This window comes from Falco peregrinus, chromosome 12 (assembly GCF_023634155.1).
Source record: "Falco peregrinus isolate bFalPer1 chromosome 12, bFalPer1.pri, whole genome shotgun sequence".
NCBI lineage: Eukaryota > Metazoa > Chordata > Aves > Falconiformes > Falconidae > Falco > Falco peregrinus.
The window spans coordinates 13,787,745-13,811,255 of NC_073732.1; the positions used below are offsets into that span (position 1 = coordinate 13,787,745).

General features: G+C 37.4%; 1 protein-coding gene across 2 annotated transcripts in view; it reads right to left on the minus strand.

The window, feature by feature from the left end:
• Positions 1–14,688: 14,688 nt before the first annotated feature.
• Positions 14,689–23,511, minus strand: part of PLOD2 (procollagen-lysine,2-oxoglutarate 5-dioxygenase 2) — a 54,964-nt gene continuing 46,141 nt past the window's right edge. Inside the window, exons 13-20 of one of the 2 annotated variants that reach the window (XM_055817340.1) lie at positions 22,260–22,401; positions 20,990–21,052; positions 19,533–19,646; positions 19,063–19,128; positions 18,025–18,129; positions 17,453–17,599; positions 17,034–17,159; positions 14,689–15,908 (exon numbers count right to left, since the gene is read on the minus strand). In XM_055817340.1, the coding sequence (XP_055673315.1) occupies positions 15,753–15,908; positions 17,034–17,159; positions 17,453–17,599; positions 18,025–18,129; positions 19,063–19,128; positions 19,533–19,646; positions 20,990–21,052; positions 22,260–22,401 (919 nt within the window). In that variant the 3' untranslated portion in view covers positions 14,689–15,752. The remainder of the gene's footprint in view (positions 15,909–17,033; positions 17,160–17,452; positions 17,600–18,024; positions 18,130–19,062; positions 19,129–19,532; positions 19,647–20,989; positions 21,053–22,259; positions 22,402–23,511) is intronic. The other variant, XM_055817341.1, reaches the window with a different exon arrangement.

Genomic DNA, 23,511 nt, shown 5'->3' on the forward strand with positions numbered 1-23,511 from the left:
GCAAGGAGTCAAATTAATGAAAGCCGGTGGAAACTTTTACATTAATACTTAGGCTACAGTGGCTGCTGACACAATGAATTTAAATGAATTCCAGAGACTGGCTGGCAGGGAAAACATGTTGAAGCAGAGGGAAATTTTTAAAGCAAATCTGTGCTTTTCCTGAAAAGGTAATTGTTTCTGAAAAAACAGCTACTTTTCACTCCCCTGCAGCAGCTTGAACTTCAACAGAAACATTGCTCCTTAGTCCCTGGCCAGTTCTTACACACACACAGCCCTTCAGGACAGACTTCCAAATATTAGGAGATTGACAGAGATGCAGCATAAATATTTACTCTGTTCTGTGTGGTAGAAAGTGAGGGGCAGTAAAACACAGGTTTGTTACTTCTTATAAAAAAAGAGAGAGAAATGCACATTGCCAAGAGCACCCATTGCTTGATTTCCATTTCCCAGCTCCCAACCCCTCTCTGCTGGAGGCTGAGGCTCCGGGTGGGATAGGGGAAGCCCACTACTGCCCAGCCGCAGGCAGGGCTCTCCATCTGCGTCCTCAGGCATAAGCTTTGGCACACCCTTCGAGCCAAGCTTCTTCCTCACAAAGGGCTGCAAATACAGGAGCCGACAACCCCTCACAAAAAGTCAGGACACCGAAAAATCTGTTGTCCATACGAACCACTTTTAGAAGAGCTGGTTCTGCAGCTGAAAGCATGTTTAACCTACTGTCAAATTATATAATGGAGCAAGGCACAAATTACGGCCTCTTTCCAGCCCCGCCTGAAGCAAGTTTTACAGGCTTTATTCTTCCTCTGAATCACTTCAGCTCTGGTACAGTCTTCCAGTTAAAAAGCCATTTCTGAAAGTACCCTCATCCAAGTGACAATTCAAATAAAATATACTACACACAGACATTTATTTGTCCTTAATAGCACCCTCCTTGATGGATATATACTTTCCATACATCTAGGAAATGAAACTTGACCAGAGATGTGAAGAATTTGCGAGGAGGCAAGATCCAATGAGTAAGCAGCTGCTTTATTAGCAGCCATACAGCTCTTGATTTAGAGGCTTCATTCACTTAGAGCTGAGGAACATCTTCTGTGCCTGATGCTATAAATTTCAGTCAGAACCAAAAATGGCAACAGGACATTTTTGTTGTTGTTCCCAGCTGTGTCACCTGAGTCCAACAAAGCTGAACAGGTGACAGAGGATCCTCTGGCAGCAGCGTAGCAGTCCCATCCCTCGCATCCACATCTCCTCCTTCGCTCCTGCAGCAGGGATGGCTGTCAAGAGAAAACAGAGCCATGAAAACAAACGGGTCTCCCAGCGACCGCCCGGCAGCTCTGCATCTCTCAACTTTCCACCGATGTGACGAAACCCTGGTTTCTCCAGAACTGCTTCATACTTTCAAAACTATCTGGACTGTCAGATCTGCATTCATCCCTGGCCAAGAATGACCTCTTAAGATAAACACAGCATGAGTTACCCAGCTGACAGCCCAGCTGTGGTTGAAGAGTGCTGTAGGATAACCAGGGCATCCAGCAGGACGCTGGAGAAGACCAACACGGTGGTAGTTGTGAAACAGTGCTGACACGTGGCACAAGAGCAACTCAACGTACCTTAATGTTTCCAGCAACCTGCTTTCTTTTGAAAGAAAGCTGTTCTTTTCCCTTACCCCAGAAGTCCGCTTTAACCTGACTCAGTACAAGCAACCACAGAAATCCCTGGGCAATTAAACAGATACTTGATACGTTTTCCATTCTTATAGGAAAGAAGATTCTTAACCCTTTATGGTCCTTTGGTTTTTAGTGAATTTAGAAAGAGCAGAACCTTAAGTAACCACCAAACAAAATAAGGATTTTTTTTTACTGGATTAATCTTTAAGGCTAGTTTAGGAATTTATTTAGTTTCGGTTATTATTAAAAAAAATGCTATTTCCTGTCACCACATCTAGAAAGGAAAACCTACAGCATGAAAAGGCTCCATGTGGTCCAAAATTAACTTTTCAGCTCACATAGAAGAGGGAATTAGTAATCTCTAACTAGAAAACAATTCTGCAGCTGTATTCTCTGATCTGTCACACCCGTAAATTCAAACACCAATCCAAAAAACTCAAACCGCCTTTACTCTCCAAGAAATTGCCTTTTCTCCTGGTAATGACTTCCTTTGACAACAAAAATTACATTGAAACAACTGAACTTTGCCAACAGAGAATTTATGAGATAGAAAGTGAAATCTTTGTGCTATCAGAGTCAGCAGCTCAAGATCTAGTCCAGAGCAGTTAAGGGAAATAGAATTATTAGCAATGAATATTTATAATACATAATAGCCCAAGTATTTTACTTCTAAGGTGTAAAATGTAAATCATTTTTCCATTCTGTTTTTTCCCCTGCAGCCTACAAATGACATAACCAGTTAATATACTCATTGAAGTATACAAAGAGTTTCCATCTAACTTCTTCCTACTTGACTAAAATGAGTAGGCAAACCCATCAAACTATAGCTGATAAAAATGGCTCTACCCAGCTACCTCTTGTTGAAAGACTTCAGGAAATGTTTAAGTTCTTTTTTTCACCTAGCTTTGACAAGGTACAACCAAACATATACGTTAGTGGTCACTTGAAATATTTGATGGTGTTTTGGTAAGGACTGGAGATATAAAAATAAATAAATTTAAAATATCAGGGTTTCAATCTTTGAGACAGTAACTGATTTCAAAGAATCAAGATAGCGTTTTACATTTAATGTGGTGAAGTAATGGTTATTTTCTCACATCCAAACAATTAGCAGAAAGGCTTAGAATAGGGGTACCACCTCTCCAGGTACTTCACACTTGCCACATGCACCATACTTAAACAGCACATCCAGCCAACATCTAGGAGAACAATAAACAAGTTATTTGCTCCATCATGTATTAACATGACCCCTATATATTAACATTCAAACGATGGCATAAAAGTTAGAAATAACATTTCATTAGAATGTCAAATGAGTGTGTGAGTGCCAGGCACAGGAAAGATTGTGTAGCATAGGGAGGTGGAGGGCTCCCCGCAGACAAGGCGAGGGAAGAGAGGAGATGCTTCCACAGCATTGCTTTGGCTGGCGTCACTCTTGGCTCCTGCAGTCTGGGAGAATTTGGTTTCATACCAGAAGTCATTTTTAGAAAGGCACAGAATAGGACCAGGGAAGAGATCCCGCACTAGACATCAGCTTGTTGGGAAAGTTTTGTCTTACTTTTTGCTCTGCACGTTGAGCTGGCAGAGAGCTCTGTCTGGTATTTGAAGCATGTCCCTCCTCACAGCCCCCTCCAGTCCCGCCGCCCCCAGACTCGAGTAGGGCTGCTGGGAAGGCACTTTGATGAATCGTGGATGCTCGCCTGGCTACTGAGTCACTCAGTTGGAGGTCAAAGCCAAGACTGCAAACCGAGACTCTGCAGTCTCTTCCCAGATCTGCTGCCAAATGCTATGAACAAATCAATTTTTCTGAGCCTCAGTTTTGCCATCTACTTACAAAGTACATTGACGCATTTAGATGAAAGGCTATACAAGTACTTCTCTAGTACCAAACACTATTTCATCTTCTCTCAGGTTATAAATTGCAACTACTACCTAAAAATGTGGATAGGCAAGTATTTCTCATGGGGTTTTGGGTAAACATGTACAAACGCACATGGCCCAAATGCGAATATATTACTTAAGACAAAGTTTTAGAATTCAAGCCTAGTACTATGTTTCAGTATTTTTGTCTATTAGGTCTATCCTAATTTCTATTATCCAGACCCCATCCTGTCTTTAAAAGCATCTGTAAAATTCGATTTTGGCCACAGGATGGCAGACAGAGTATAAAGGCACTATTTTATCTTCAACTTTTACTCACCAGGAAAAAAGTATATACATAAAGAAAAGGCTTTTTTCTTTCCACTATTTGCTAATATTTTTATTAACTAGGTTAAATACTTTGACCTCCCCAGCAAATTACAGAATAGAGTTTATAGACCAGACATATCATGAAATTAAATTGAGAAAGGTCATTTCCAAGAAGAACCTTAAGTCAGATGTGCAGAAATTCATTAATTTGCAGGTATGCCCCCAAAACAGATTGTTCATACATAGTGGTATTTCATGTTAAAATTACTGTTTCCTTTTAACAGATTTTTTACAGATTATTCTTGCAAGCAGCACTAAGTAACCACCAAATTAATTAAATTATGTTGTTGTGGTATATTTACCCAATACATACCCAAGATAGCAGAATAAATGACCAGAAGCTTAGCAGAAAGGTTACTGTAGGACTAGCCAAAATTCACTCCTAAATTAAAGCATTTTTTCTTTCTGCTATTATACTCTAAGTTTAATGAATTTGAGATTTTGAACAGCCTTCTGCCCCAACTTCTAAAAAAAAAAATGAGAACAGAAAACACAGTTAAATATTGCAGAGAGCTTTCTTTGAGCTTCATGTGTTATCATTTAAACAAAGGATAATGCACTCCAACTTGCAAAGGGCAGCAGTTCAAAGAGTTATAATGCTCTTTCAAATAATTTCCTGAGTGATAAATAAGTACAAGACTGACACTGTGCAAAGTCATTAGTCTACCATCAGTGCAAGTCTTTACACGGCACTGAACCTATTGCTGTTCTGGAAAGGACAGGGAAGTTTTTCTTTGGCATTTGGTTTCAATACGTTAATTTCCGAACCGAAGGCGGGAAGGAGACAAAGAGAGGAACTGGAGCCTGGAGAAGCATACCATGAAGAAACCATGCTTCACATTTAAGTAGCATTTATATTGCCAATGGTATTGGCTGTGTTGTTGGAGTATTTTCTCCTTTCCCACAACACTCTTCTGCAAAGAAAAACATTCATAAATCAAAACTTAAACAGATTGGAAAGCTAGCTGAAAAGGATGATTATTCTCTTTATCAAGGTTCATTTTATACAGAAGACTACCAACATGCTGAACTAAAGCCAGGTGGGAACGCAGAAAGCAGCTCTGTATCCACAACCAATTTCCAGGAATCTTAGAGGAAAAGTGAAATGTTTAATAAAGTGGTAAGGAAGGACTGCAGACATCTCTGAAATTGCTTTACCAGTGGACCACAGGCATTTAGGAAAACACAGGATTCAAGAAAGAAGTTGGCATGAAGTAGGGAGAAATGCCATGTCTTAGTATTCTGCTTGTACCACGAGACATTCCACCAAGCAACATACACAGAAGGCAGCACTGTACAGTAAAAAAATACTGAATCAAAGTTATCTAAAAGCTGATGACAATGAAACATAAAAAGAAAACTTAAATTGGGCTGGAGGGATGGAGACTTAGGCATTCCTATTAGTTGCATTATGAATAATCCTCAGTGTTTCAGCTGGCCAAACATGACAAATGACAGCACAGAAGTTTGTTGGGGATTCAGCCCCTTAGAGCAGAAAATAAAAGACAGCAGAGGATCTAACTTCTGACATGATCAACACATCTCACTGTCCATTATAGCTTGGCAAGTAGACTGAAAATACACACTACACTTACTGCTATTTTTCTCATGAATGGCAGACCGTGATATGCAATGTTGTCGCTAGCTTACTCAGTTCCACTTGCCTTGCACTTTTTCTAAACTCATTTCCTAGGCATGAAGATTTGTAACTTTGTTTACAATCACTTGGCTCCATTATAAAAAAGAAAAAAGTTTTGTTTCCTAGTGAAAAGCAAAACTGCATCCCAAACTAGTTTTCTTCAGCAGTTTTTTTTTTTTTGGATCTGCAAGCTACATTAGTGAAAGGAAAACATTCTTATGATTAGCAATAAATACTCTTATCTCTTTTTAGGTATTTAAAAGAGAAAAGATAAAAATCCAGTAAAGTTTGCTGGTTTTGTCATGAGCAAATGTTCTGTGGAAGACATTCAGTCCAAAAGAGCTTCCTTGGCTTGTCTTTGAAGTAAAAAAAGTAGTACTACAATACAGCATGCTGCACACAAAATCTTTAGCTTGAAGATAAACACATCAAAAACAAAAGAGCAGAAGCAGTATTTTTACATACGGGAAAGATAAAAAATCCAACCTACATTTATAAAATCAAATTAACTATACAGTAGCAGTATTTCATGTATGAGTTACTTATAATAAACACAAGGTTATCCTTCTCTACAGTTTCTTCGTGAAGTAAGGAAATATTTTTTGGCCTTATGAGACCAATTCCTTTTGTGTTAGCAAAGAGTTGCAGTTTTACTTTGTGCATATTTAACTCCATTGCCTAAAGAAATAATTCTTTATGAGCATTTGCAGAAAAAAATAAGCTTTGCTTACTGCAGACCTCCTATATCCCTATAACAGGAATTTCTTTATATGTGAAAACTCAGATTATGCATTTCATCTATTTCCTTGAAAGAAATTGTTCACTTCTCATGTGCTAATACATTTCTATATTTCTAGTGATTTCATCTCATGTGCTAATACATTTCTATATTTCTAGTGATTTAAGTTGCTCAAGAACTCTATTAGTTTCTTTCATTCCCTTTCAAAAAAAAAAAAAAAAAAAAAAAAAAAAAGCATAGCAAAACACCCCAGATCAATGCCATGGAAAACCCACAGAGAGTACACTAAACAGACTCCTCTCTTCCCAGGGCTTTACTCTGTCTCAGTGCCTCCACTTGGATGTCCATCAAACCCTGGTGCTACTCTACAATTGCCAGCCTGCTCCTACAGGTTCACAAGAAATGCATCAGAAACAGAGTGCTCTGGCTGGATTTCTAAAATACCAAGACAAGAAAAGCTTCAGTCACCCCTGTAGCAAGGAAGGTGTCTTGAATTCAAAACTGTAAGAACAAGGTGAGATTTCAGCATCCTTTGAGATAAGCCTTTCATTCAACAACTGTCTTATTTATCCTAAATGAGGAGCTTCTCCAGGAAAACCAAGAGAACAGAGTTGTGGGATTTATTTTATCTCAACCCTTGGCCGCAGTGGTCTCAATATAAAATAGTATCACCTGCTTCACAGGAAGCAGATAAATTACCACTTTAGATGTAAGTATTTTGCAAAAATGTTATCAGCTCTTAGGTACTTGCAAGCAAAGGACACTTTGAAGCCTTACGCACACACCAATTCTAGCTGAAATTAACTTGTATCAACAACCTGCGTTTACAAATGTAGTCAGTTTCAATTGCTTCATGCATGAAATCTGTTGGGAAAAAAACACTTCTTTTTCCCCCTCCCCCCGCCCAGTTAACATTGATGAACTTACTTGCCATAGAGCTTTAATGCCAAGCGTGAGACCTGGTGGGCATTAGAGCTCCATGCAGTATTGCATGCTGGGGGCTTCTCGGCTAAGGAATGGAAACCAGGTTAGAAGTTTGCCCTTAGTTTTTAATACATAGCTTTAATGATTGTTATGGATTAATCCCAGCCGGTAACTAAATAGCACGCAGTCACTCGCTCACTCCCCCACGGTGGGATGGGGGAGAGAATCAGGAGAGTAGAAGTGGGAAAAATCATGGATCGAGATAAAGCCAGTTTAATTGGTAAAGTAAAAGTCACGCACCCAAGCAAAGCAAACCAAGGAATTCATTCACTGCTTCCCATGGGCAGGCAGGTGTTCAGCCATCGCAAGGGAAGCAGGGCTCCATCACACAAAATGGTTACTCATGAAGACAAATGTCATCACTTTGAATGTCCCCTCCTTCCTTCTTCCCGCAGCTTTATATGCTGAGCGTGCCACTCCATGGTACGGAATATCCCTCTGGCTAGTTTGGATCAGCTATCCCAGCTCTGCTCCCTGCCAGCTTCTTGTGCACCTCTTCAATTTCCCATGCTCTGCCAGTGAGAAGTCCTTGATTTAGAGTAAGCATTACTTAGCAACAACTAAAACATCAGTGTGTTATCAACATTATTTTCATACTAAATCCAAAACACAGCTCTGGAATAGATACTGAGAAAAAAATAAACCCTATCCCAGCCAAAACCAGGCAATGATCACATCATTTTTGGTTGTACATGGAGAAAAGACACTTCAGGAAGAAAGTCTGTGATTAGGAGCTCTCCCCATGCTGTTCTTTTTTAGTATTATTTTTAAAGAAAGTTAGATTTGTATAGGAATAGGTCTTCAGGCTGCAGTATTTTAACAACATTCCTCAAGTGCCTCCTCAGGGTTCTGGTCATAAAAATACTCCATGTAGGGAGTAGTTTTGTTGTCTTAATGCCTGCAAAGTTTTCCTCTCCTCTGCAATATAATCTCAATTTATTTTTATTTTTTTAATGAGCTTCTGATTCCCAGCATTTGAATGCTGCTATAGCTTTATAATGTTCTTTTGTTCCCTTCAGACTAAAAGTAAATAGGAATGGGAACAACTTGCCAAGAACAGATCCATTTATTTGCTCAAACAACATTTCATGAACACCTGCACAGTCATTTTGGAAACATACTGGTATCTCCATTTAGCCTTTCGTGTCTGTGTTACCCAAACTCAGGTAGATTATGTCTACCTAATGATGAAAAATGCACAGCATTTCCCATACCTCTGTGTTCAGCTAAAGAACATCTCATTTTCCTGCTTTTGCCATTTGAACAACTAATATGGATCAATTAATTAACAGAAAGTTCATATTCCCTTTGTGTCAGTGATATTTAGAGAAAAATCAAGCCTTGCCTTTGTGCTGTTCTGTGCTCTGTAATTTTCAAAACAAGGGAACCATCTTTTTTCAAGTCTTAGCAGCACAATGAAAAAATCCTCTTTGTAGAACAAGGCCAAGATACAGCTAGGCTACGGAGAAGATCCAGCATGGGTTTGTGTTTGTACACACACACACACATACACTGATGGACTAAAAAGCTCTCACCAAATACACATCATGACAGTGAAACACCGCAGCCTTCACTTTCTCCAACAGCCACCAGCGATGCTGCAAGTCAGGATGAAAGGCTCGCTTGTAGGATCTGAGACTGCACTCACCAGTGGTCCTCTGTATCCATCTCATCCCACTGGCTGTATATACTACAAAAAAAAAAAAAGTTTAATCGGGAAACATCATCTATGCTTTTCTACAGAGCGTATCCATCTCAGTTATACCCTTGATAAATAATAGCTTCCTAGATCTTATCCTAAGGCATCTTTCATTACCACAGAAGCAGCAGTTTAAAATTTACATTTCAAGGACACTTCAAAATAAAGATCCCTTGTCTCTGTCTTCCTTGCTCCTGCCTGCATTTATGCAAAAGCCATCGGCCACCCGGGCTTTTTTTTCCTCTTTTTTTCTTCTTTTTTTGTCCCTGCTGGAAAGCTGACATCTGGCAAACACATGAGATGCAAAGGGGGCACAGCTTAGATGGAAAGCGACATGCACACATATGCCTGAGTGATGGGGGCATGGGCAAGGAGTCTAAAAGAACAAAAAGTTCATACTTCATATGGCCAAAATGCTCTTATGCAGATAAATGCATGTGATTGAAGTACCAGAACTGAGAATTTCCACTTTTTGCAAGTAATGCTATCAAAATCTCCATTCTACAATTCATGATGGCACAACAAAGACAATTCTGATACAGCTGGATCTGGAAATAAAGGTGAAACACTATTTTATATACCGTGACTTGTCCTACTTTATATGGTACATTTTTGAAGAATGACCAAATAGCTCCCTGGTGAATCACAGTTTGCAAAAGTGATACAGAGATTACATGACTCTAAATTTGGCTGTGCCAGAAGTTTGTTGTTACATTGTGCACCCACCTGCCTCTTATATTCACCCAGTACTTCCAAAGGTAAAAAACCTAGCTTTTAGTAGCTTACGCCTAATACTTTCTGCCTCAACTTCTCATGCTTTGCCTTTACTTCAAGCTGGAAAACCTTCCTTTAAAAAGCTCCAATGGCCTTGTGGTTTTGGGACTTGAAACTCATTAAGGGACACCACTTCTTACAGAAACAGCTTCAGTTACCACTATGCCAAAGTTAGAAGTCTCAGGGGAAAAAAACAAGTTAAATCTCCCAAAATCCTCATGTCCTGTAAGCTCAAAGACTTGATAGAATTCAGGAGCTAAAACACCAGAGGAGTTCATCCTTACTAAGCATGCTCTGCTTTCTCCAAGCTTGCTATACACACCCTGGGGCAATAAGCTGGATGCAACTTTGGCAGCAAAACAAAAAAACAAACAAAAATTCTCTGTAATCAGTGTGCTGAGTGCAACCAGGGACTGCAGCAGGATACAGCTCTCTCAGGTACCCTCACCAGCTCCATCTCCCCACCCTCACTGCTGACATGGGAGGATGAAGAAAGATCTATCACTGAAATATTAACAACCACAGTTGGATACACCTTCCTCTTGCAGAAAAATAACAATTGTTATCAGTCACCAAGTTACTTTAAGGAAGAAAGACCTGAGCACAGCAATTCCGCTAGTTCTGCTGCTATATTACATGGAAAAAATCATTTACTTCATATGCTTGGAAGAATATGCTTTAATTTAAAACTGGAAGCAGTAAGGTTTCAAACCTCTTTTTCACATACCACCAGTGGATGACGGTACACTGTGAGAGCTTAGCAACCCAGGTCTGAAAAAGTTGAGAGCCTGAAATGCTAGTCAAGCCCATTTTGAAGGGCAGGTCATGATGTCTTAAGGTATTAAGCATGGTAACCCATCTCATGGGCTTAAAGTATTCCTCACATTAACTGCCATTCCAACTGAAGCTGTGAAAATGCAATGTTTTCATGCCCAGGCTGTACTACACATGTTGTAGTAAGGAAGTAGCTTATATTAAATTTGCTCTACCTTCTTCCTCTCTATGCTCCCCACTTCCAAAAGAATGCAGAAACAAAATTGTGCAAAGCTATTACTAGGTTGAGCAACTCCTTTCATGACTAAGCAAAATTCTTGAACATACAAGAATTCTGATTTCAAGCCAAAAGACTTGTTCCTGAATAAATTAGTTACTATGCAACTACACATCTCACTTGCCAACTTCAAGCACTCTGAGACATTCAACAACTGTGAAGCAGTAGTAAGTGGAGCAAGCAAGCGCAAAGGGAACAATATTCAGGACCCAAGACACAAGTGCACTTTTTCAAGAAAACGCATTTTTCTCAGCTACCAAGGTGGCATGGCATGGCCCCAAAGCACTGCCTGTGATACGGCCAATATCCTCCATGCTGGCCGGGCTCTCAGCTCTGGTACTTCTGAAGTTGCACTGGTACCAACAAAGGCTGTAACCATGCTGACTGAAATCCTACTTTTTAACTGTTGCCTTAATATATTAAGTATCTTAAGATGAATATGCTTTTATCAGCTGATCTTTCATCCAATTCCTGTGCAAAACAATCCTGAGGGGCATTGCTTTAAACAGAGCAAAACAGCTTTTCTGAAGCAAAGCTCAGTTCAGAAGACTAACTTCCCAGAAGCAATAAATTACCAAGGGAAAAAGAAAATTATGATTGTCTCTCTACATTTAGCAGCCTTAGCATCATGCCAGGGTATCAACTGCTTCTCAGACCTCCTCCTGTTAGTTTAGGACCAAGGTGCCGTGGGAACACACTGCACAGCTCTGTGCCAATAGCTGCAGAAGGAAGCGATTACATGGGGTGAATTTTGAATTTTCCTGAGCTTTGACCCATCCCCTCCTCATCTTGCCCTTCCCTCAGCCCCAAAAATGCACTAGGACAGCCATCATCGATGTATTTATACAGATCTTAAAAGAGATGTCAAATGGGATGATAATTACAGGGGGGGGAAGAAAAAAAATAAAACAAAAAAGCCAAAACACAACTAGCAAATAAAATGTTTCACTGAAGACAAAAGCATCTCTTTCCAATTGTGTTTAACATTTGATTTGTATGCAAGAGCAAGGTTCTTCAGTACTGTTGAGCAGGACTACATACTTCTTTAGATCCAGAATAAATTTTTACATTAAGAAACAGAAAGTATTTGGGAAACAATATTGGAAAGCCAACTGAAGTGACATTTCCACTATCTGGGTACAACAAAATCCTGCACCATCAACTCTCATTTCACTTTTAGTCTTGGCTGGAAACTGATTTTCTATCATCAACCATCTTTCTTGGCAGCAGCTAGAGGGGAGAAACAGAACAACTGGGACTTCCTGACAGTCATAAATAAATTACATATTCCTGCAACTCTACAGTTAACTCTGCTAGCGCAAATCTCAGCTTTATGTTGTTGCCAATACCAACTCTACACTTTATGAAGGCTCTCCCCTCTAATTCATTTTCTGGTATGGGATCAAAATATCACATATTAAAAAAAAAAAATTGTCGAGTAATTTATCTGACACTTGAGTCACAGGGGACTACTGAGACAGGTATCGTCTTCCCTTTCACTCACAAAAACAGCAGAGCAATCTACTCTGCCATGCAAGAAAGTGAGGATCCAGGGAAGTGAAGATTAACAAAATACAGACTTCTTTCAGAACTGGATCCACTGAAGAACACATCAGAAATAAATCAAAGAAAACTGAAATCCATATATTCTTTAAAAAGCTCATTGCAGTAGCTGAAAAGAAAAATCTGAACAAATTCTTTCAAGCAGAAACACAAAAGCAAAACTAATACATGCACGTGGGAGGAAGAAATAATACAGGTCCTTTCTAGACTTTTCTTCCCCTTAAAATGTCTTTGTCTCCTCATTTCTTACACACTGCAGAAGAGAAGCTGTTGTGGAAGCCCTGCATTGAATTAATATTTATTCCATGAATGCAGTAGATGTGGGGAGAAAGCTATTACAAAAGAAAAAAGGCACAATCAAATAGATTTCATTATTATTGCCTCACTGAAAATCTATCTTCTTTTGGGGCTTGCCATAGTCTTAGTCCTATCAGCTCACAGTAAGAGTGGAACATTAATCTTTTGGGAAAAAAAATGAAGAGACAAATGCATACTGGTATATACTTGTTGCACAGTGATGTTAAGATTAAATGTGTAAAATACTACCAAATGCCCTGAACATTTTTTTTCCAGAGTACAGTTAGAATAGCTCATGAATATGAAATAAAACTAAGCTACACTCAGTCTTATTTTAGTTAAAAATATTAAGAATTCTCTTACCTATATACTGCTCTCCCACCTCTTACCCACACCACAGTCCCTTCAAGTACTTAACAGTGAAAAATAAAGCTAGATGAAAGCAGAACAAATCAAATACTTTACAAATGTCTCATTTGTTGCAAAGCACCTTTATGTCCTTGTACTCCCAAAGTTTCTCACACACGGCTGGAATTAAGGTTGCTGCTTCCCTCCTGATGCATATATCTTCTCTGTCCCAAAACAAACTTTGTTAGGAAACACAATGAGTCTTTAAGTGCTTTTAAAAGTGATGAAAATTAAAAATAATCTCCTAATAGTGACAATTCTGTTTAGCCTGTGCATGCTTGTGTACTCACATGCTAACAGAACAGCAGAGCTTTCAGAACTAATTCAGGTGTACTGTTAAGAACAAACTTTTTTCTGGAATCTGTCAGTTCCTAAGAAGTTAATGAGGACACTTGCACACATGCCGCCACCCACCTTAAAGGCAGTTGTCGATGTTCCCAAAACTTCATTAAAAGAAAAAGAGAGAATCTTAGTAACATGAGCATGGCAAACACGTTTTCCCTTCCAACAAATGTGCAGCACAGTGAATGTAGCATTTTGAGTCACTACATGACAGAGTGAATTAATAGTTGCAAACAGAGAAATTTAATAATAAGTAAGGATAAAAATAAACATTTAAAAAAATGACCAAGAACTACAAAATACAAAATTAAAATACAAGTTATGGGGAAAAAATTGTTTCTGCAAAAGAACTTCCCCTTTGTGTTACAGGATTATATTTTTGTGGGTTTTTTCCAAGGAAGCTCCTCACAAAATTAAACTGTCTGTAACTGATCCAGTGGCAAAAACATTATTGTGTTCTGAGTTATCCTAAGAGACCACAGGGGAATGCTCAGAAAAACATGATTAACAAAGGCTGCTTTCATTCTGAAGACCTGAAGATTTTCTTATCTGTAAAGTTTGCCTAAGCATACACTCACTAAGACAGAGATGTTCCATGTCTGGAAACAAAGTTGAGGGATATCAATCTCCAAATATTAACCTAAAATGAAGAAAAGTTGACAATGTAAAAAGAAATTAAAAGAAAGCAAACAGTTTCCTGTAAAAAGTCATTCCTTTTCAAGCCAGCTCATTTTAGTACATTATTGGAGTCACCACATTTTGATGTATTTGCTTCAGCATAACTTTAAGTATGGCTACAACCCATTCCTCAAAAGAGCAGAAGAGGGAAATAAGCAGACATGCTTATTTTTCATAAAACAATAATCCCTGAACTCCCCTCCAAATCCTTTCAGCTCCAAATAAAGTTTCTGTTTAGGAAACTTGATATTAAGCTTCTTCAAATATTACCAGGTAAAAAGTGAACTACTGTTTAGATATCAAAAAGTCTCTATAGAAAACAGGAAGGTTGGTACAGAAGACAAGAAACATCCAGCCTCCTGGGGTTGTCCTGAAAGTGTAATGCAAGGTTTGGTACACAGGCACCAGCCCACATAAGAAATAATTTCAACAGTAACAGAGTAAATAAACCAAAAACTGACACATAGAGGAACCTCTGTTCTAAATGTATCTACAGCTCTTTTAAAACAATTCTTTAAAAAAATTAAATATAATTTCTGTAAGAACAATGACAACATGCAAAGAAACAACCTAATACAGTCAAGTGAAAGCTGTACATTAATTTAAAATTACCCTTTATTTTTCACAAGTTTTTCCAACATGTTGTGCATTTTAGCACGGTAGACTTTGAGATAGTTAGCTTCAAGTTTCTTTAAATTACAAACAGTAGATACAGTAGGAATATTTTAAACTGATATCTTTAAAATAAACGGCAAGTTAAGACCCTTAGTTTTAAAAGAGAGACTGCCACCATTTCATTTTCCTGATAAAAGATTCAAGTAATTTATGTAAGAGTAGAAAATTGTCTCTATAAAACATCCTATTATTAAAATTTACCAGCATTCTGAAAATAAACATCAATTTTCCAGTATCAATTGGGTGCAATTACACATTTAGAAAAATAACTCATTTTAAATGAAGGCCACTTGGTGAAGAAAAGTAAATTTTCAACAGGATGAATTCTCAAAACAAATTATAAACCATTTTAAACTAAATTATTTAATCCTTGCTTCATCTCAGCAATTTATTTTTTTATCTAATGGTGTACACTTCAGTATTGAAAATGAATGAAGAAAACAGGCTACTGAGAAGTTTTCCCTTCAGTATATACCAGCATGTGGGATTATGGCTTATCCCCAACAACTGTATACCAGATTCACTTAATTTTGGTTTTATGCTGTGGTTTTTAATTGGTTAATACCAAATACACACCACAAAAACTTCAGCTGTGTCACTTTACTAAATGAAAACCACAATAAATTTTTCAGACAGTATTGTATCTAGGGTTGTTTGGGGTTTTTTTTCAACAAAGAAATAGATTCATCATAAAATGTTTTTCCATTTTCCCTCCTTACCTACTCTTCAAGACAGCAGAATGGAAAAACAAGCAGGACATGTTTACTTTACGACTCAAGGCTCAGAGCAGATATTGAGAAATCTTCAACAATTTTAGAATATTTTCTCTTTTTTCCATTCTTTTAGCCCAAAGTAACTCTGCTGTCTAGGAACAGTAACTTAAAGTTTCTTTTATCACCATCTTCCAGAAGAAATCTATAAATAAATGTTTACATAAAGAATCAAACACTGCTGTTGGAGACGGCAAAAAAAAAAATAAAATAAAATTAAGGATCAATAAATGATACTGCAATGTATCTTGTGCCATTCAAGATAGGAAGTCCTTCATGTAAATGAGTAAGTCTTCCTGGGTGCATGAAACTCCATCCTTTCCTGGGAGACTCAATAGAGCAGTTGTACCTAAGAAATTTACATCCACCTCCCTGTAGTAAAAACACAAACAAAACAAAACCCCAAACATTTACCTTGTGTTTTAATAGAGTAAGTTCCTTTTTATTCATTCATATCTGCAAATATTTTGCTATTATTAATAGACTGTTAACTATTCTTCCCACCCCTATTAACAAGGTTGTTTAAATGACACCATCTTCAGAGCAAAACATAACAGACATGCATTTGCAACCAAAGATTTCTCCTTGCTTTGCTTTAGCATTCCCTGGATAACAACTCATTCAAGCAGCAACTCTGACAAACAGGTCTGTAATAACTTTACTGTAGATGACACCAGAGAGAAGCAAATCATGTTCACAGGCCTTGTTCCAGAACTGCATCCCTGCCCAAGACCCATTTAAACAAATCTTAAATTAATTAATCTGGCTGTTGCTTTCAAACTGAAGGTGTATCTTCTACTGCAACCCTGCCCAAGACCCATTTAAACAAATCTTTAATTAATCTGGCTGTTGCTTTCAAACTGAAGGTGTATCTTCTAAAATACTAACTTTGACAAACACAGTTACAGGTGTTAAGTAGGACTGTGAATAATACAGGTTTATAAAGAAAACAGGTTAAGTTTCTCTGCTAGTCAAAGCTGGCTATTACTGCCACTGCCCTGCCTCTGGGAACTTTTCTTTGAATTGATATTGGAGTAGAAAACAGTTTATCTCAGAAAAAAAAAATCAGGAACAGCTGAAAATTTTCATTCTGTGGCTGCTCTAAATAAAGAATAACTAAAAAAAACTGTTAAGAAGCCATCTGAGTCAACTTTGGACTATTGAATGTATTTTGAAAAACTGTTTTTCACTGTAGAGAAATGAAGCATTTCAGAAATGTTAAAAATGAAATTGCTAACATCTCCAAAGTTTTCTGCCCCACCATTTGAAACCATTTTGACCAACTCAGCCTGACTGCATCAACAGTTCGAGATCGTGCAATCTAGTAAATGCAATACTTGTCAAAAAACACCACAGAATAATACCTCTCAATTTGGGATGCACATCTTTTTTCCTTTTCAGTATGGTCTTTAAGTATAAACATTTGCGTTCTAGTTTGGAAATTCTACTAGACACTCAAAGGACAACATTTTTTAAGACAGTAAGTTGTCAACTTACTTGAAAGTCCTCCCCTACTTTGTTGAGAGCGATGTTGATTGTGAATGTAGAGGAGTCATGGTGAGGTCTGAGTGACCGTTGTCTGTCAGGGCTATATTTTACAACAAAATTCAATAAAGCATAACCCTGAAACAAAATACACAGTCAGACTTCAACCTGTGAACTACTAAGTCATACATAGGGTTCTTGGTTTGGTGTTTTGGGTTTTTTTTTTTTGTTAGGGTTCTTGGTTTGGTGGGTTTTTTTTGTTTTGGTCATTTGTTTTTTTTGTTTAAAGCCAAGTTACCAACTCAACAACATTCTATAACTACTGTTACATCATGTATAAACTCCCCAACCAAACCAAAGAAGGTATATTCAATAAAATACTTTGAATCAGTCATGCCATGAAATTACCTGCAAAAAATTTAAACCCATACCTTGGTATAATAGCCAGCAAACACTTTCAGTGTAACTGGTGCAATGAACTCTCTTATGAAATGCAGCCATTCATTATCCAGTCCAATTTGCTTCATATGGATATCATCAGTTGGGACGTTTTCATAACCTCCAGAAATACGGCTGTCCTAATGAAAACACCATAAAGAGCCTTGAAATATGGATATGGAATACTTCTGGCACTTCTACAAATGCTTATTTGAAATCTACAGAATCACAAAACTGAAACAAAGCAATGCTTTAGTGGGTATATGTGAGCTTCTTGCTGTACAGTAATTTCACAGCTAACTGCTGAGGGGGGAAAGAAAAAAAAAAAGCTGAGGTATCAATGAGGCTACCAGTAAGCAAAATTTGTACATTTTTTAAAAGGTGAGTCAATATTTGGATATGTTGCCTGTAAATAAGGACTTCCTGAGGTAATGGTTTTATTTATTAGAGATGCAGATGCAACTGAAGTTATATCAGATCAAGAGAGTACACTGTGAATTACTACTGTTATAAATAACATAATAAATTAGTCATTAAGGTCATGCTTATATAGTCTGACACTTACTTGGTGTTTTCCACCAGACCATTGTCCAAAATGTTCCATTTCTTCTACCAATTCATCACAGGCAGTGTCAGAAAATATGGGAAACCAAAACACATCTGGACATGGCTACAAAAGAAGAAAAAAAAAAGGGGCAAGAACAAAGGACATCTTCACTTTTCCTGGTCACTAAAGAATATCAGCTCTTCTCATCTGAGACATAATTCAGATACATTTAAATAATTAAATTTTGTCTTGATCCACAAGCATCTTCTCACAGAATGAAGCAAAAACTACAAGCTACCTTGTAAGCCATGACCCAGCATTAACCACTGTGGCAGAGTACCCATGTATTCTGTGCCTTGGTTGCTCTAAATAACTACCCTGATCTTCCACGTCACAAGCTATTAGAAAAACAGTTTAAAAGTTAACATTTTTTTGAACACAAACCCAATTTGTCCCAGCTTCTTAAGGAAGTTCATTAAGTCACTGTCCCTAATCGTCACAGTCCAACACTGGTACAGCAATTACCACCTTAGAAGTGTTCTGTACAGAACAGTTGTCTAAAGCAAGTAGCCAGGCAGAAAACAAACAAACAAACCAAAGCAACAAAAAAGCCCAAAAAGACCTCTGTATCCAACGAAAGGTTTTACCTTGGATTCATGGTTGTCAGACCTTAGGAATCCATACAGAAAGGCACACCCCAAGGAAAGTATCTAGATGGGCTTGCCTTCACTAGACACCAGAAAACACAGCAATCTCCTACAGAAATTTTATTAGGCCTTCTGCTAGTCGTACTATGTAGTTCAAATAAATAAGCTAAATACATCTGTATTTTGGAGAAGGCAGTTATTTGCAGAACCACATAATTCTAAGCACTCCAGCAATCATTTTTGGACTCTTCTGATCTAGTTTTCAAAGTGGCAAAAATCCAGTTCTGATCCAAAACATCAAAAAGTTGTTCAGCCGAAGACCAAAACAGCATTTGCATGGAAATAGTTACCATATGTCAATTTATTATCGGTCAGTTCCACAAATTTTAAGACAACTGCTTATACCCACCTGTTCCACTATATTATCAGTGAATATCTTTGAGTAGTTGGGATTTATATAGGTTTCCTTCCAATCCTAAAAAACACAATTTTAAAACATTAAAACAAAAACTAATTTATAAGTGACAAAAAATAATTTATATTCCACTAATTTGCTCTACTGAAAGCATTGGAAACAATTGAACCATTTCTTACACCCATAAATGAACTGGTTCTTAACATGTTAAAAATCATGAAACCTGTTACATTAGGGCCATATCTCCAAATCCTCACACCGGTCATCAGTTGGCTAGTTGATATGATATAGTGCCATTTGCTTAAATGGGTGTCAGAGGACAACTTTTAGTACACACCCAGTATTTAGCACATAATGAACAATGTTCTCCATGTAAAGTCTTTAAATCCTGAGACCTTTATAATACATAAACTTTACAACTTTTTCAAATAAAATAACCATTTCATCAATAATTAGATGCATACCACAGGATTTTCAAATATCTGCCAGAGGTCATTGTTGTAGTGGGAGGTATTGTAATTGGCTGTAGAAAGAAGTCTTCCAAATTCATGTCTGTTGGTAATATACATAAAAACACCCTATATCAAGCAGAGAAAATGTCATTAGCGAAACTGTCCACCTTAGCAAAAATTATGTTTTTAAAAAGTCTGTTTATACATTTTATGAAAGTGTAGTCATAATACTTATATATACATATTATACGCATGCTGTTCATTCAGCTTCTTTAATTTTCAGTGGTTGATTCTAATCGCCAACTAGCATTCGTAATTTGTTTGCAAGCATTTTGCTGAACTTATTTTCTAAACACATTAAACAAAACCATACATTGTTCATAATGTAAACCCACACACAGTTATAGAAAGGAAAATACAGAGAAGCGCTCGGCTGATTTATTTTCCAGAAAACCTAAGCAGACACACTGGAAGCACCTGTTCTCAAACTGAAAATACTCATACAAGAAAACCAGCATCTAGGGTTTGGTTTCCAATTAAAAACTGAAAGAATAAGCTAACAATAACAGGGCTAATGGAAGTCAGAAGAAACTTATTTCAGAGTATTCACTACATGATCCTTCTGGTGATCTGGCCTGAAATAAAAAGATATTGGCAAATACAGCATATAAAAATATTCAGATCAGGATACAAAACAGCTCAGCAGTTTGAAGTATGTTCACCTGAGTAAACATTGTAAAATATATGCAAGATATCAAGTGTGGTAAGATACAGCTTTATTATCAAGCTCTTAACAGAAATCATCAACAAAACTCTTGATTAAAAATAGTAAAAGAAAATAGTCTTTTTTAAAAGAAACAAGTTCTATGGGTTGTTGGGTTTTTTGTTTACTGTTTTTCAGACTAAAACTTAATTTCTTAAGTGTTTGTGACTTTTGGATTTGCAGTAGATGAAGACATTACCATTTGGATGATTTGGTATTTCTATGTTTTTGTCTGAAAAAGAGTTAAACTGTTAGAAAGGTAATGATTATGTTAAACACATGCCCACTTTTGGGCACTTACCAAATCGTAAAATAGCTGCTGCAGGGAGAATAAGGAGGGTCTGGGTACAAGAAAAACAGCTTCAAGTGACAGTGTGGTGCCTGAGGGGGCCTGACAGACCTGCTAGCGATTTGAGCTTTAGTCCTTCCCAGGACTGCTGAATGAATTTTAACTACAGAAGCACATCTTCAGCACACCTTGACCTCAGAAGCCCTGAGAAACCCCGCTAAGGAAACAACAAGCCTCTCTAAGATGCTTTGAACTGGTCACCTGTCCCTGGCAAAAACTTGAACCTCAGAAGACTGAAGAGAAAGCTAGAGCAGTATTTCATTAGAGTAAGTGGACAGAGGAGAAGTATCTTCTGGTGGTAGAGTAATACTGCAGGTAATAATAACTAATGAATAAAAAAAAATAATAAAGCAACACCTTTGGGGGTCTGAGCATATGGAATGTTTCCGAAGAAGGGGAGTCTTTTTCCCTTTGTAAAGTCTAAAATGAAGGAGAATCATCACATCAGTTTTCTGATACATCAGCTCTTTCTCTTTTTCCGACTACTATTAGGTTTCCACAGTCACATCAGGGAAATAGCAGCCTTTGATCTAAAGCTGATATGCCTTTACAGACAACATGCATCTCCAAGCAAAGCTCATAATACACATGTCAAAGCTGTTTCCACCAGCCCCTTCTTATCTGCTGCAATACAAAAACAAGCACGTACCAGACCATCTTACAGCACAGACTGAGAAAAAGGAAGAGAGAAAGCAATTTTCTGATGAGCCAGTCAGATTAGTTAAACGAGCGCACAGGAAGCACAGGTTTGCAATAACTGATGCTGGGAAGGTTTGAGTACAACAGAATTGGATGGGGATGTTCTGAAGAATCAGTACAAACAAAGGAGATCATGCCTTGTTATGAGGGAATAAAAAAATTAATACTTGCCAACTTTTCTTGTTCAATTCAGCAAAATTATTTTTCAGTGCTATAGTGTCTGGAAATAGGTCTGGTTTAGGTCTTATTTGTTTCTGTGCTGAAACTAGTGTAAATATCAGTAGAAATGTGGATTTACATATTCATAATTTTACAGAACAAAGAAGTTTCCTCTCATTACTTACAGCTTAATGCAAGTAACAAATTGCTGATACAGTTTTAATCTATCTGGAAAAATTAATGAGTAATTCATGCTCCTTAAGAAGATTCCTACCATTTCATAAATCACTTAGGCTTTTTATATCAACACTGCCCATCATTCATTTAAATATGTATCTACTTAAATATAAAATTGCAAAATATTCCAACTTAGTCTGCTAGAAGTTTTACATTTAATAAAAACGTGCATTATAGAGATGCTCTAAATGCATTGATAAGTTTGAAGTCATACACAGCAAAATAGTTGAGCCCCTTTTTCATCTCTTGAGGTTGCACCAATAAGGAAGGTATTTTAACCTCAACAGGAATTTTCAGTGAGTTTAAACAAAAAACATCATGCAGTCAGTGCACCAGTGCACTGGCCTTGCAAAAACCTCTGTTCTCAACAATGTCAAAAAATACACCTAAAGTTTCTATGTCACAAAAATTGGCCAGTACTTTGAATTAGAAAATATAATATCCAAGATCAATCAAGTGAAGCAGTCAAGTGTAGCAGGACACAAAGAAGTCTATGTGTATTTAAAGGCAAGCTGTTACAAATACACCTTACCATTTCCCTGGCATTCCTGCAGAAAGCCATATCAGGATCCAACTTATCACGCATAAAGTAGTTCTTTTCTTTCATCTCTGATCTGAGAGTCTGTCCCTTAATTAAGTATATATTAGCCATATAAGGAATGTTCCATACTCCTCTGTAAAAAAAATAAAAATCAAATGCAAATAATTTAAATCCATGAAAACTAATTTGTTGCGTATTCTATCAAATCAGTGCCTCTGTATTTGCTGACAAGACTGATCAAGTTTCAAGGAAATGAAGCTGAAAGGTTCACAAGACATTTGAAAAACTACAGCTGAACACTATGGACATCTCTGACAGTAATTCAACTTTTATGAAGTACTGTTAAGAAATAGAAAGGTCAAATTCTGTAAAGAGTTTTAACTACAAATGTACTTCATGCTTCCATAGTTAAGGCAATCAGTCAATCTTATAATATTATTCTACACTACCAGATGGAGAAAGTAATTCTAAACTCATTTAACAATCTCTTTTAAACTTCACTGAGGTTTTACACAGCTGGTCTGACCTCCTCACACAGAAACACACGGACCACAGCAGGCCATGTATTTATGTGAGCTGGGCCAATATCAACAAAAACTCATTGCTGTTCACAACGCTCACTCTGCAGATTCCCTCCCTCCCAGTGCCACGAGCACATCTTTCAGTGCTTTTGAAAATGAGCCAATCCTATTCAAACAGTTAATCTGTTTCAGACCTCTTTGTTCTTCCAGGGCAATGAAAAGGCATCACCACATGGGAAAGTCAAGCTTAGAACAACTTACATCACATTCATTTAGGGGAAGGATAAACCCAAAAGGTTATGTGAAAAAATGTATTTCTCAAGAGCTCCTTAGCATATATCTGACCTAATATACAGGAAGAAACACATGAAAAAACTATAGCTGTTCAGTTAATTATGCATTTGGCCAAAGAAATTAAGAAGTCATTTGATGAATGCAACAGTCACTTCTTTTGACCAAGGTTCCTGGGATACAGAGTTTTGGATTTGCTATTTGTCTTGCCATTTTCTATGTTATGCACTGCTAGAGTAACCAGACACAATCAGACAGGTACCAGTAATGACTATGTCCATTGCTAATACCAGCTCATTGTGTTAAACCCTTTGCTTTTTTTATTCAAGCTGTGAATTGGTAAAAAACAAATGGGAAAACAAATGCACTTCTATGAAACAGGAAAATCTAAGCTATATAACTAACCTCTTCAGGAATAATACCCTATTACA